This window comes from Pipistrellus hanaki (assembly GCF_964339955.1).
Source record: "Pipistrellus hanaki genome assembly, chromosome: 9".
Taxonomy (NCBI): domain Eukaryota; kingdom Metazoa; phylum Chordata; class Mammalia; order Chiroptera; family Vespertilionidae; genus Pipistrellus; species Pipistrellus hanaki.
In genome coordinates this window covers 54590136-54605135 of record NC_140511.1, presented here as the reverse complement: position 1 = coordinate 54605135, position 15000 = coordinate 54590136, and the positions used below count along the sequence as shown (strand labels likewise).

General features: G+C 39.0%; 1 protein-coding gene across 1 annotated transcript; it reads left to right on the top strand.

Annotated features, from left to right (window-relative positions):
- Nucleotides 1-2741: 2741 nt before the first annotated feature.
- On the top strand, nt 2742-14519 carry TPH1 (tryptophan hydroxylase 1; the record flags this gene model as incomplete). The annotated part of the gene is made up of 10 exons (XM_084895676.1): nt 2742-2873; nt 4084-4267; nt 6494-6594; nt 8074-8141; nt 8405-8601; nt 10273-10408; nt 11053-11179; nt 11891-11986; nt 12735-12868; nt 14330-14519. The coding sequence occupies exons 1-10, from the start codon at nt 2757-2759 to the stop codon at nt 14517-14519; spliced, it is 1350 nt and encodes a 449-aa protein (XP_084751802.1). The 5' UTR covers nt 2742-2756.
- Between the last annotated feature and the right edge of the window lie 481 nt (nt 14520-15000).

Below are 15000 nucleotides of genomic sequence, written 5' to 3'. Positions count from 1 at the left end.
CATCTTCTGAGAAAACAGGTTTTAGCTAGATGCTATGAATTTTGTCCTACTTTCTGTGTTTCCAAACATATTTAGGGCAGTCCCTGTGAAATCAGATCCATATGTTAATGTTCATATGTTCAAGGACACAGTTTTAAATATGTGTTCTCACATTTGCTAGCTGTGTGTCAACAGGTTAATATCTCTAAGCTTCAGTTTTCTCCTTAATAAAATTGGTATAATTCCTATCCCTCCCATTATGATTTTATGATAATTAAATGGGATAATATTAATACATGATATGTATTAATATTGGGCAAATGTCAGTTCCCTTACCCACCTCTGGGTAGAAGAATGGATAGAAGCTGCTATCACAGAGTAGGGAATTTCTTCCTTTCTTATCTCCATACTTTCTGACTTATATGTAGAAGTCCTTCAACTCAGTATGTGCCTGATAAATATTTGTTAAACTAAGTTCCAAAGGTCATAAAGACTGACTTCTGGAACAGAAAACTATTCCATTGGCACAGTTTCCATTTAGTAGCAGACTATTGTTTATGACCATATGGTTGAAAGCCATATTTGGTACTTTGTACCCCCCCTGTCAAGCCAGATGGGTCTTTTGGGACTGCCTTTTTAAAGTGGTCCCAAAATTATATATAGTATGGGTTAAGAGAAGAGCTTTATGAAAGAAAGACAAAACTCCCAAGAGCTGTCTAGTCAGAAAGACAGAAACGCATAAAGTCCTTCATTTGCATCATCCTATAGGAAGATGTTTTAAAGCCAGGACTTTAGTTTAAGAAAACTACCTTGTCCTTACTTATCTCATTTAGCCTTCAATTACACGGACTAATGTCCTTTGATGGATATTTGGATGAGCATAGAAGAACAAGACGAAACTCCCCTGCACTACCTACACGGGGCCTATTAAAGGGTCTGGCCCACTTAACTTGCCTACATGATTCTTCACTGCTCTCTATTGGTTAGTCATGTCTCATCTCTGCCTACTCCTTTCCCCCTTTTCTTTAAGATCTAATTCAAACACGTCTTCTTCAATGAAATATCTCTAAACATCTACCAAAATCTATTCACTGTCACCACTATGCCATATGTGTTCCCAGTTGCAATGCTTATCATTCTGCATTGTCACCCTCTCTCAACCAGACTTTCAGTTCCCTGAGGGTAGAGACCAGGTCTTTAAGAAATCTTTTTTTCCTTTTATTCATTTAATGGCATCTATGCAGTGCCTAGTATGTGCAGGGACTGAGCTAGATGTTGGACATACAATGGTGAGTAACAGCATTTGTGATCTCTGCCCCCATGAAGCTCGCAACCTAGTTGGAAAGGCACACAGCAACGAATACTCACTGAAACAGAGCTACCACTGCGCCAGTGACTTGCTACGAATGGGAGGTATATGGTGCAATGACAACCAACACTAACTGGAATTGACTTGGGGAAGTCAGGAAAAGCTTCTATGAGTAAGGGAAGTTTGAGCGATTGGAACACAGCATATCTGGCTTCAAGCCCACACCATCACCACTACCCCTATACTGAGTGGTCATACCACAGGCTTGTGTCAGTGAGTGAATGCCTGTGAAAGACAGTGGAATCAGCAATATCAACTTAAGTTGTTAAAGGTTAATTTCACTAAAACTACACATGAAATTGGGTAATTAGGAAGACTTAATAATCAAATTAAAACTATTAAGAATAAATCCTAAATATGCTATTTCCATTAATTCAAAACTTACTTCTCAAGTGTATTTCTCAATTGAAAGTCACCAATCCAAAATTATTTTGCCCATCTTCTACCTCCCACAATAGCCTCACCTCCCCCAACACACACACACACACACACACACACACACACTCACAGTTGAATTTATAATCATATAGCTCTTGAAGGCCAATATTGATTGAAAAGGCATTAAAATCCCATGGCCTAAGGCAGTGGTTGGCAAACTCATTAGTAAACAGAGCCAAATATCAACAGTACAACAATTGGATTTTTGAGGGGCAAATTTTTTAAACTTAAACTTCTAATGCCACTTCTTCAAAATAGACTCGCCCAGGCCGTGGTATTTTGTGGAAGAGCCACACTCAAGAGTCGCATGTGGCTTAAGAGCTGCAATTGGCCGACCACAGGCCTAGAGGATTCCATAGGCTGAGAGGAAAGGAGATATTAGTATGGCATCAGAATTCTCTCAGCTAGCAGTTATCCTTCTAGTCTACATCTGTCTACAGCTTCAGAGGCTCGTAAATTTACAAAGAAAAGAAGGCCTTGTCCTTGTTCTGAAGGAGCTTGCCCCCTTATTAGACGACAAAGCATGTGTGAATAAAACATTTGGGGAAGCCATACAAGACCCAGAATAATAAAGTGCTAAAACTGTGGGGTTGAAGCCCGGGGAGAGGAGGTAGGCTTTCATAGGAGAAGAGCTCCCAGTCAGACTACAAGTCAGGAGGATGGCAAGAAGCCAAGGGGCTGAGTCATACCCCCAAAGAAAGATTGGATTAAGGGAAGATTAAAAAGAAAGAAAGAAAACAAAAACCACTAACATGAATTATATACCTATTACATTCTAGGGATTATGTCTGACAATGTTTTATCTTATTTTGGCCTCATTGTAGTATTACAAAGTATATAAGCATATCCATATTTTTACAGGTGAGGAAACTAAAGCTTGGTTAATATTATCAAATATTGTCTACATTGCACTTTTTTTTAGACCTTTCCCTGTGTCTTCATACTTTATTTTCAGAGAACCAAATTCATCATGATTGAAGACAATAAGGAAAACAAAGACCATTCTTTAGAAAGAGGAAGAGCAACTCTAATTTTTTCCTTAAAGAATGAAATTGGAGGACTTATAAAAGCACTGAAAATCTTCCAGGTAAGCACTCTCCATATCTTACATGAAACTCTCTAAAACGAGTCTCTAAAATTATAGTTAAAGACATACCCATTTGTTCATCTGCATAGTGTGAATCCACCCATTTTACTTATCCTCCAGTCTCCCTCCCTCCCTCCCTCCCTCCCTCCCTCCCTCCCTCCCTCCCCCCTCCCTCCCTCCCTCCCTCCCTCCCTCCCTCCCTTCCTTCCTTCCTTCCTTCCTTCCTTCCTTCCTTCCTTCCTTCCTTCCTTCCTTTCCCTCCCTCCCTCCCTTTCTCCTTTCCCTCCCTTCCTCCCTCCCTCCGTCCCTCCCTTTCTTTCTGCTCATGGAAACTTCCACTCGATAAGCCGTGATGCTTTGTGCCTTTGCCAAACATTTCCTGCACCCGAACACCCACCACTTGTATTTTTTTCTTTGTCTTTTGTGTACTAGACAATGAGGGATAAATTCCTTGTGTGTCTTACCCTTCATTGTATGCTTCACAGCCCTTACCTGACTACGTAGGTTGTCACTAAGTTAATTTAGATCGAAGTGGTTGGCATTGTAGATCAACTACTCCAACCTCCTCAGTTTTTTAGATGAAAATCTGTTGGATGACTGACTTTATGTTTTAGTGTGTCACCGTGCTTTCCCTTAGCTACCCAAATTGTTAAGAGCAGACCCCTTCCTCCCATGGTTTGCACATATGGCACCCTCAGCTCAGAGTGTCCTGAAGAGACCAGAAGAAGCAATCTGCTTTAGCTGGTTACTAAGTTTGTAGTTTAAGAGATTTGAGGTTTTAAATACCCTGTGTTCAAGCTGTTCATCTAATTTTATTGGATGCAATTTTGCAAAGGGAACTTTTCTAAAGGGCCAACATTAGCACCACTGAAACTGACCTTATTGGTGAAAATTTTCAAAAGCTTCTTTTTATCTCAGAGACGTGGTATTTCCCTTTGAAGGACAGTCAAGTCTGGCGATCCGAGCACTTCTGATGAGCATTATTAGTTTCGGGAGGATGTGACGAATTCCTCAAAACTTTTTTGAATTTTTGAATAAAGTACCTAATATTTAGGGGGAATTATTTTGCTATTGGAATCACTAAAAACATTTTTCTCCCCTTGGCTGTTGTGGCAACTGTGACTTGGTTTGTAGTGGTAGCGAAGGCCGTCTTCTCCAAGACTGTCGCCCTTTGTGGTCCTACCTAAGCTTCACCCTCTGCTTTCCACAGGAGAAGCGTGTGAATCTGTTGCACATTGAGTCCCGGAAGTCCAAGAGAAGAAACTCGGAATTTGAGATTTTTGTTGACTGTGATATCAACAGAGAACAATTGCGTGATATTTTTCATCTGTTGAAGTCTAATACTAATGTTCTCTGTGTGAATCCACCTGATAATTTTACCATGAAGGAGGATGGTAAGTTTGAAAAGTGAAAATACTGGTCTGAAGATTAAGTACATAATACATGTCCTATCTTTTTTTTTTTTTTTTTAAATGTGTGATTTTTATTTATTTATTCACTTAAAATGTTTTGTTTTTCAATTACAGTTGACAATATTGTTTTGCATTAATTTCAGGTATATAGCATAGTCGTTAGACAATCATAAACTTGACAAAGTGTTCCCCCCCGATATTTCCAATACCCACCTGGCACCATACATAGTTATTACAATAGTAGATGCCCGATGCATGAAATTCGTGCAAGAGTAGGCCTTCACAGCCGCGGTGGCTGCTTTGATCCCATGGCTGCTCTACCCCATGGCTGTAGTCCCAGCTTTGTCTGGAAGGTCATCCAGAAGGATGTCCAGATGGCCGTTCGGTTGATTTGCATATTGTACTTTTATTATTTAGATTATTAACTGTATTCCCTATGCTGTGCCTTATGTCCTCGTGACTATTTTGTGACTACCACTTTGTACTTCTTAATCCCTTCACTTTTTTTTTTCTGTCAGTCTCTGTCTAATCCTATATTTATCTTGAAGAATGAAAGTAAAAACAAAACACTGTCTCTTTAAATGGCTTATAGTCTGGTAGCGAAGGGAACAAATAGAATTGCTCAAAATTCTAAATAAAAATTATAAGGCAACATTTTGTCAAGTATGAGAGAAGTGAAAAAGGAAACCTTAAGTATAGGATAGAATTCAGGATAGTTAGAATTCTATTAAATTGTCTCAGTTTCCAAATCATCAGGCATTTCTTGATTTCAGAAACTTCCAATTCTGTATTCACATGGTGGTGCAAACAATAATATGTTGAAATACTTTCATTTTTGGCTGTCAGGTAGCTGCTTCCCTGGGTCCTGTGAATGCTTTCCACTGTTGCTCCAGATGCTCCCCTAGGAGTCCCCTGCCTGCCACAGAGACAGGGTTGATCCCCGGTGGAACAGGAGCCTAGGCTTCTGCTTGTGTCTATAATATTTCGAGTAATGTGCTTAGTGCCCCTGTTGTGTTTATTGTTAAATCTCTTGAATATCACTTCTGGGTATGTTAGAAAGAGCATTCGTCTGAAGTAAGAAGGATCCAGTTCTAATCCTCTCTCCTCTCTTAGGGAGGGATGAGTTCCCTTGGTAAATTACTTTACCCTTCTGAATTTTGATGACCTCACCTATAAAATTAAGAGTTTTATAGAGGCTATCTGGTTCAATTTGTGTCCAATATTTCTATTAAGAAATAAGGATAAAAAAATAGATAGTCCCTACCCTAGAGTGTTCCTTTTTTTTCTTTTTTTTCTGTAAGACAGACATGTTACAGATTCATTATATTAAAACATAAAGAAAGCTTTTAGAGAATTAGAAAGAGGGTGTCACGGGAACCCAGATGACAGAGAATTACAATAGCTCCACCTCCAGGTCAGGAAGGCCCCTTTGATTTGGAAGCAGGAGGATGGTTTCAGGAAAACAGGAGAAAGGGAGGGTTGAGTGGAGCAGGAAGTGGGAGGGGTTAGGTGTTTCAGACAGAAGAACAACATTGCAAAACCCAGAATGTCTGGGGGATGGTGAGAATTTCAATGCGGCAAAGGCATAAATGACCTCTAAGATCCTTTAATAAACAAAAATAAACATTCACATTTCTTATTAAATTTGCCCCTTGTTCTTGAAGATTCTGCCTCTTTATGGTGGTCAAATATATAGCTTAAAAAATGTTGTTTGTTGTTGAACCTTTGTTCTACCAGCAAAGTATAGCGTTTTTCCAACATTTAGGAAATCAAGGCTTATACATTTTAAGCTAAAATAATTTGAATATTTACTTATTAAAAATAGAGAAGGTTTCCTAGCTGGTTTGGCTCAGTGGATAGAGCATTGGCCTGTGGGCTGAAGAGTTCCAGGTTCAATTCCAGCCAAGGGCACATGCCTGGGGTTGGGGGCTGGATTCCCAGTGGGGGGCGTGCAGGAGGTAGCTGATCAATGATTTTCTTCATCATTGATGTTTCTATCTCTCTGTCCCTCTCCCTTAATCTCTAAAATCAATAAAAATATATTTTTTAAAATAATAATAAAAATAGAGAAGTTTACTTGTACAAATTTTGCCTCAATGTACAAAAAAAACTTTAAAACCTTATCTAAATGTATGACTTTCTTAATTTCTTCTTTCTTAGTGTCTTAAGATTGTCTCGTTAGCTGTTAGTGGTGTTTATATTTTTCAGGTATAGAAATGGTTCCTTGGTTTCCAAAGAAGATTTCTGACCTGGACCATTGTGCCAACAGAGTTCTAATGTATGGATCTGAACTGGATGCAGACCATCCTGTACGTATTTTTTTAATAAATCATTTCATGACAATAATTTAAAACAAACTAAAAATTAAGGGGAACCTTTTTACGTTTGGAGAAAGTGCTTGTTCTAGATTCAACAGCATCTTGTTTCAATTGGGATTTCAGGGAGTTTCCTGTTGGTGGAATTGAGACCAACTGCCTGAAGGGCATCGGACTTGTGGGCTCCAAAGCACCTGTTCAGTGCCTGACATTCCTCCTAGTATTGAGAGCTATTCAAAGAGTTATTCCAAAATAAAGACACGACCTGCAGTCAGTTTTATTAAAATGGGCATGGGTTATTGGAAAGGGGAACAAAGACAGGATGGAAAAACGTATCACCTATGCTGCCCAGCATAATTCGATTATTTGGCCATTGTTTCCTTGGGAACATTGTTTCCTTGGGAAATTACAAGGGTGTAGAGTACAGGCACCAGTTGGAGAATTAATAAACCAGAGCGTTAGGATTGCGCATGGAGCTCTAGGATCCTGGGAGGGGAAGGGAGCAGAGAGTGCAGTGGTGAAGTTGCATAGACCAGGTCTTTTATCTAGCTTCTACACTTGTGAGCTCTGTGAATGTGCCTGTGTACTGCCTTAGCCCCCAGTCAGTCCATCCAGTTATTCTGTAGTATCTTATTGAGTAACTATTGGAACTTATAAATGTCATACCTGCCAGGGAGTTTACAGTCCAGTTGAAAAGATAGAGCACACATACAAATAAAGACATATGAGATGAAAATGTGGAAAGTGTGCTAAGTAGCTTTAAGATATACATAAGAGAGCAAACATTTCCAGCTAAAAAGATCAGTTGTGTGATTAAGAAAAAAATCTTATCCTTGAGATAAAGCCTGAATTTAATTAAATGGTGCTTTTATTTTTCAAACTATTTTATTTTTGTAGCCACTATAGTATTTTTGTATCTTTGTATCTACAGTATCTTTTTTTTTTTTATATACACATGGGAGGATGTGTGTGTTTTTTTTATTGAGAGAGAGAGACAGAAAGAGCAAGACTGGGGGGGGGGAGGAGAGGAAGAAGGAGAGGGGAAGAAAAAAAAGGGAGAGGGCAAAAAGGAGGGAGAGAAACATGAATGTGAGAGAGAAACATCCACCCATTGCCTCCTGTATGCACCCAGACTGTGACTGGACCTCCAACCTGGGTATTCACCCTGACCAGGAATGGAACCCGAGACCCATAGGTGCACAGGTTGACATTATAATCCCTGAGCCACATCAGCCAGGACTGTATCTGTAGTATTGTTCATCTTTGTAGCCACTATGGTATAAGCTGTCATGTAGCATTGACTTTAAAATAAAAATGATCATAAATTTCTAAACAATGCTTGCTCAAAGTAACCATTATGCAACTCTTTAATATAATAGCTCGGGTAATAATAAAAATGTTTCCCTAATATCATTTGTCAAGTTTATTTTAGTATTAATGTTTAAAACCTTTTTTAAAAATTATTATTATCAGGGCTTCAAAGACAATGTCTATCGTCAAAGGCGGAAGTATTTTTCAGACTTGGCTATGAACTATAAACAGTAAGTGTATTATAAAAATAACTTATTACTCTGGGGAGGGAGGGCATGCATGGGAGTGGGGGGGGCAATGGTAAGATATGTACACATATAATAATTTAATAAAAAAATTAAAAAAAAGATTAAAAATATATTACATATCTAAAAAATAAAATAACTTATCAACTTTAAAATAATAAAATCAATGAAGAGAGTAATTTATGCTCATTTAGTAAATAGAGAATAAGTGCTACTGTTTATTGAATGCCAATTCTTTATCTCGCTAGTGGTGACCCCATTCCTAGAGTTGAATTCACTGAAGAGGAGATTAAGACCTGGGGAACCGTGTTCCGAGAGCTTAACAAGCTCTACCCAACCCACGCCTGCAGAGAGTATCTCAGAAACTTACCTTTGCTTTCCAAATATTGTGGCTATCGGGAAGATAATATCCCACAGTTGGAAGATGTTTCAAACTTTCTAAAAGGTAGTAAGCTAATTAAATTTTTTCGGGGAATGTTGAATTCTGTGTGGATTATGAGAGAATTTTTTTTTTTTAAAGAGTACCTTTTTAAAATTTTTTATTGATTTTTTACAGAGAGGAAGGGAGAGGGAGAGAGAGTTAGAAACGTCGATGAGAGAGAAACATTAACCAGCTGCCTCTTGCACACCCCCCACTGGGGATGTGCCCACAACCAATGCACATGCCCTTGACCGGAATCGAACCTGGGACCCCTCAGTCCGCAGACCGATGCTCTACCACTGAGCCAAACCGGTTTCGGCCATGAGAGAAATTTTAAAAATATTTTTATTGATTTCAAAGAGTGGAAGGGAGAGGAGAGGGAGAGTTAGAAACATTAGTGATGAGAGAAAATCATCCATCAGGTGCCTCTTGCATGCCCCCTACTGGGGATCGAGCTCACAATCCTGGGCTTGTGTGATGATCAGAAATCAAACCATGACCTCCTGGTTCATGGGCCAACACTCAACCACCAAGCTGCACCGGCGGGGATTGAGAAAATTTTTAATAGAGGAATAATGTCCAGTGATTTCAGAGATGAGACTTTTCCTGTACTCTGTCCTGGAGTATTGGATCCTGTATTGGAGGGACAATCAGCACAAGTGTAGAAGAGAGTGAGCAGAAACTTAAGGGGCTTGAAATTGGTAGTTCCTGAGTCACACTAGCCACATTTCAAGTGCCCAGGAGTCACATATGGCCAGTGTATGACTAGATGGAGAACATTTCCATCCTTTTGTTAAGTTCAATGGGACCATGAAATCTGCCTGTCAGAATGGGATAATCCCACTGGAATACTGGAGTGTGAGGATTTGAAATGAAGGGCAAAATCGGAGCTTGTAGAGGTCCTTGAGCATGGCTGCCTCCTGGCAAGCACTTTTGCAGTGGGCATGCAGTCTTGGCTGTTGGGGAATGGGAGACCACAATCCAATATTGATAAAGTAAAGAGCCTACTTTATAAAAGGCAGTACTGACTGAAAAATGGCATAGGTTCTAAAATGGTTCTGATCTAGCCTTCCTGGTTTGGTCCAGTGTTGGCCTGCAGACTGAAGGATCCCAGGTTTGATTCCAGTCCAGGGATGTGGGCTTGATCTCCAGTAGGGGACATGCAGGAAGCAGCCAATCAATGATTCTATCTCTTTATTGATGTTTCTATCTCTCTCTCTCTCTCCCTCTTTCTTTTTCTCTGAAATAAATAAAAATATTTTAAAAATAAAATAAAATGGTTCTGATCTAAAGTAATAGATTCTGTCTAGGGGATATTCTAACTCTGTAGGGAGTCAACAGGTATAGAATAAGGAGACCTGGGTTCTCATCCTACCTTCACCATGCACTGTGTGGCCTTGGGCACATTACTGAGTCGCTGAGCCTCCGTTTTATCGTTGTTACAATGAGGAGAATAAACTTTAACTCATGCTGGAAACCTGAAAGGAGACGTGATATGTAACAGGTCTAATTCACTGTCTGGCCATGGCAAGTGCTTAGTAATGATTACTTCCTTTAGTATACGTAGGATACACCTTAGTGTTCTGTCCTCTCTCAAAGTGTAACTGGGTGCCGCTGGCCGAGTTACAGTGAGTGCTGCAGTGTGTGGTCTGTGCTAGTGAAGACTGTCTCTCTGTGTTCTCCCTTGCTTTGCAGAGCGCACAGGCTTTTCCATCCGTCCTGTGGCTGGTTACTTATCATCAAGGGATTTCTTATCCGGTTTAGCCTTTCGGGTTTTCCACTGCACACAGTATGTGAGACACAGTTCAGATCCCCTGTACACCCCAGAGCCGTAAGTACTTCTCCATCATTCAGTCATCACGTAGTAGCTGCTTGTAATACTGATATCTGTCTCATGAGGCTGTTGTGAAGATGAAATACATTAGCCCATGTGAAACAGTGGTTCCTGGCACATAATACCTGATTTATGCTTTATATAGGTTATCCATTGTTGTTGTTGTTATTATTGTTATTATTATTTGACAACCTGTTAGGTGACAGGTGCTGTTCTAAGCATAGAGGATGTACAAATGCCTAAATACTGAAAAAAAAAAAATCAAACAAAAATTCCTGCCTCATATTCCTGTGTGTGTGTGTGTGTGTGTGTGTGTGTGTGTGTGATTGCTATTTTGGAAAGGGTGGTCAGGGAAGGCCTTATAGAAAAGGTAACATTTGACCGGAGACCTTATTTGGGGTAGAGGCATATGTGGATGTCTGTGGCCATCTGTATGTACTTATGTGTGGTTTTGTGAGTGGCCAAGGTTTTGAACCAAAACTGTTTCTTTATTTGGTTAGTGTGCTTTGGGATCCTTTTCCAAAGTAATATCTTTTGATCAATCTGAATAAAAGTAAGATCTGATTTTAATTTCATTGAATGATTGATGAATGCATTTATGTTAAGCATCACAGTTTGACAGACTTGTACCTCTTTTTCAGAGATACCTGCCATGAACTCTTAGGTCATGTCCCCCTCTTGGCTGAACCTAGTTTTGCACAATTCTCCCAAGAAATTGGCCTGGCATCCCTTGGAGCTTCAGAAGAGGCTGTTCAAAAACTGGCAACGGTATAAGACTGGAAATAACTGTAGAGACCAGTAATTCTTGACAGGGTTGGGATTTGGGTATTTGCAAAGTTTAAAAGTGCATATTCAACATGACCATTAGAAAATGTGTCTTGGCTCCTCTTGAATTTAATTTAAATAACGTTAAAGGAGGATGTAAAATTTTAAGGTCTATCAAAAGAAGACATAAGCTTAAAAAAAATGACAGAGAAACACTAGAGCACAATAATGTTAATAGTTTCTATATCTTCCCTTTCCAGTAAAAATGATGGTTTCCCCCCAAATGATGGTAAAAACATTTTTGAGTACTAGGTACAAGACATCATGCTGCAAATACAAATATGAGAAAGTTCTGGTTTCTGCCTTCCAGGAATTTATCACTACATAACGTGTTATTTATGTTACCATAAAATGGTTTATTATGTTTTAAAACTAATTAGTAAACATTTACATATTTTCTCAGTTTTAACTTTTAATATGATAAGTAAACAAAGTCTTTGGTGTCCTCAGTAATGTTGAAGTGGTATAGGATCTTGGGAACAAAAGTTTGAAAAGTGTTGATTTAGAATGAGGCCAGATTGTAAAAATACTTGTGAGCTAGTCTGGGGATCTTGCACTTTATCCCAGGATACTTTGGGACAGTGACAAAGAGTTGTAATTTGTTTTAAATTTAGTCATTTGGGATGTGAAAGTAACATTGATGTCCTTTTGCAGTGCTACTTTTTTACTGTGGAGTTTGGTCTGTGTAAACAAGATGGGCAGCTAAGAGTTTTTGGTGCTGGCTTACTGTCTTCTATCAGTGAACTCAAAGTAAGAGTTGTGAATCTTTGCACATCACCGAATTTGCTTAATATCACTTATATGACCTGAAATAGTTTGTGGATTGAACAAAATCTTAGTATGGGAAATACTTAAGGTGACAGAAAACATTATTTAAGGGATACTTTTTTCTATTTCCCAAATATTCTTGTGTGTGTGTGTGTGTGTGTGTGTGTGTGTGTGTGTAATTTTAAAATTAAACAAGTATTTTAAAGCTGTTGCTTATGAAATCTTGATGTTTCCTCACCATTTTATATGCTAGCAAAAACTTCTGTAATTTTTAGGGAGTTCTTTGAAATTTTTTATTTAGCAAATAAAGGAATAAATTCAGGCTCTTGAAAAATGAATTTGGCGCAAATCCAAGGCACTGTCTTGCTCTCAAGGAGTCTGCCACCTGGTGGTGGTACAGGTCATGCATACGGTAGGAATAACTAGTGCAGGTAGAAAGTAGGTAATATAATGCAGAAATAAATAAATAGTCTTGGGTGCCTCCTTCATGGAGAAGAGTGTTAGAACAATGGAAATGATCTAGAGGCATTTACAGAGAATGGCAAGACGTTTGCTTTGCTAGATAATATCGTGAGTTAAATAGAGCTGTAGGAAATTAGTGTGAAATTGTAGGTTGGGACAGTTGCATTAGTAATACATCCAGAGGTGCACTGATTCTGGCAGTTGTGTGTAGAATGTGATATATGAAAATATATAGTATTCTTTGATTCACTAACTCCTTGTCTTCTAGCATGCACTTTCTGGACATGCCAAAGTGAAGCCCTTTGACCCCAAGATTGCCTGTCAACAAGAATGTCTCATCACAACGTTTCAGGATGTCTACTTCGTATCTGAAAGCTTTGAAGATGCAAAGGAGAAGATGAGGTAAAGTATATATTTCTCATGCCTTAATTCCCCCCTGTAGCACATAGGTCCAATAGTAACAAATCAGAAGTAAACTGCTGGATAATTAGAACCTACTAGGAGCCTTCTGTTTGCAAACACTTACCTTTTGTAACATATTTAGAGTATGTCATTTACAATGATAGTTGTAAATTTTGAGTCAGATACATCAATAAATTGGTTTCTTCCCATTTCTTCCAATCAGAGAGTTTATACTTTAATAGGCAAAAAACTATACACGAATTATATATAAGAACAAAGAAAGCCTTAGAAGGGATAGGTATGAAACATTGTTCTCTATTTTATTCAGGAGCAATTCATCACAGCTGGGGGAAGAGAGAAAGCTAATGGCATTTTTGAAAATACATGAAGGATAGACAGGATTTAGATATGTCAAGTTTTAGGCTAAGGGGCAGCATTATAAAAAAGGCAAAACGATGGAAAAGCATCAAAGCTATGCTTTAACTATTAACTAGCTATGTGTGTTGTTAAAAAAGAAAGAAAAGATATTGCAGGCAGAGAAACTGGTTAGACTCTTGCAATGCTTCAAGTGGAAATAAAAGCCTGAACTAAGATAGTGGTTGTAGGAAAGGAAAGGGCTGTAGAGGCAGAAACAGCAAAACTATTTGGTGGAAGGGGAAAGGGGTCATGAGATCATATTGTGACAATGGAGACAGATGGAGGTTGAAGACATGCTCCTTGTCTTTTAGGGATTTTCTTATAGTCGGGGATTTAAACCATGCACAGTACCAAATAACAGTATCAGAAGGGCTTCCTCTAACACAGGTGGCCCCTTTGTGCAACTAGAAGAGGGGTCCCCTCTGGGTAGACCAGCTGGATTGCAAGTTGGATTTCATCTTCCACTCGCATATAATTGTTCTAAGCTGTGCAAGTATCCCCAGGGATCCCGAGCATGATTGTTCTTGGGAGTGCCAAATGAGAGGCTCAGATTTTGGCTTGATAAAGAAGGCAGAACTTTCATCTTTGAAGAAAGAGTAGAATTTAGGTCATAGAATCAGAAAAACTGTTCTTGGCCTGTTTCAGCGCGTGTGTGTGTGTGTGTGTGTGTGTGTGTGTGTAGTTATGTAACTATAATTGAGTGGACTTACTATGTGGCCAGGGTTATTGTTTACAGATAAAGCTACTGTAGATGATCTCCTTACACTAGTTAAGAGATGTATAAAGCAACACATTGTTAATAAAGCCATCCACAGATCTTTCCTTAGTCATGCAGGGTAGCTGTGTCCATGATGACTTCAGGTTTTCTCCCTGGGTGACATTCCAGGGTGCCTCTGGACACACAGTGTAGGGAAGTAGGTCAGATTGGTTGCATGAATGTCTAGATTTGTCTTTTGCCTAGTGTGTGGAATAGGTTTGCTATTATTTAGTTTTCATGGTTTCTCCCCTAGAAATTAATTGCCTTTTATTTGTTTTCTTAAATAGAGAATTTACTGAAACAATTAAGCGCCCATTTGGAGTGAAGTATAATCCATATACACAAAGTATTCAGATCTTGAAAGACACCAAGAGCATAACCAGCGTCATGAATGAGCTGCAGCATGATCTCGGTGTTGTCAGCGATGCCCTTGCTAAGGTCAGCCGGCGCCGAGCATCTGACAGTTGCCAGTCCTAATCCTGAGAGCACATCTGAGCATCAGTTCACAAGCCTGGGGGCCAACTCTTGCTTTTCTTGAAGATTTGGTCATGGAGGGCTAGCAGCCAAACAATATTTTCTATTCCCATTCCTTAACGGCCCATTAGTCTTTAAAAATTTGTAGCTGGATATGCTAGCCACCACCTGTTTTTGTTTTTGGTGACAGTTTTAGTAAAATATTATTCACAAATCCTACAATCCATGATTACATGTGTTGTTTTTATAGAGAAGTTGTTTGACCTAATAGATATAGCTAGTCCCAGCTTGATTCTATTTTTTTCCCAATCCTTCTTGAGTAAAATGACCTTTATGAGCAGTTAAAATACCTTCATAAGATTGTCAACAATAAAAAACAACAACAACTTTATAGGTATTATGGAGCTGGTCCGTGTAGTTATCTAAATCCTCTTATTTCTAAACTATCTTACGTATCACTGAATTTGTGCCAAGCTCAATCACA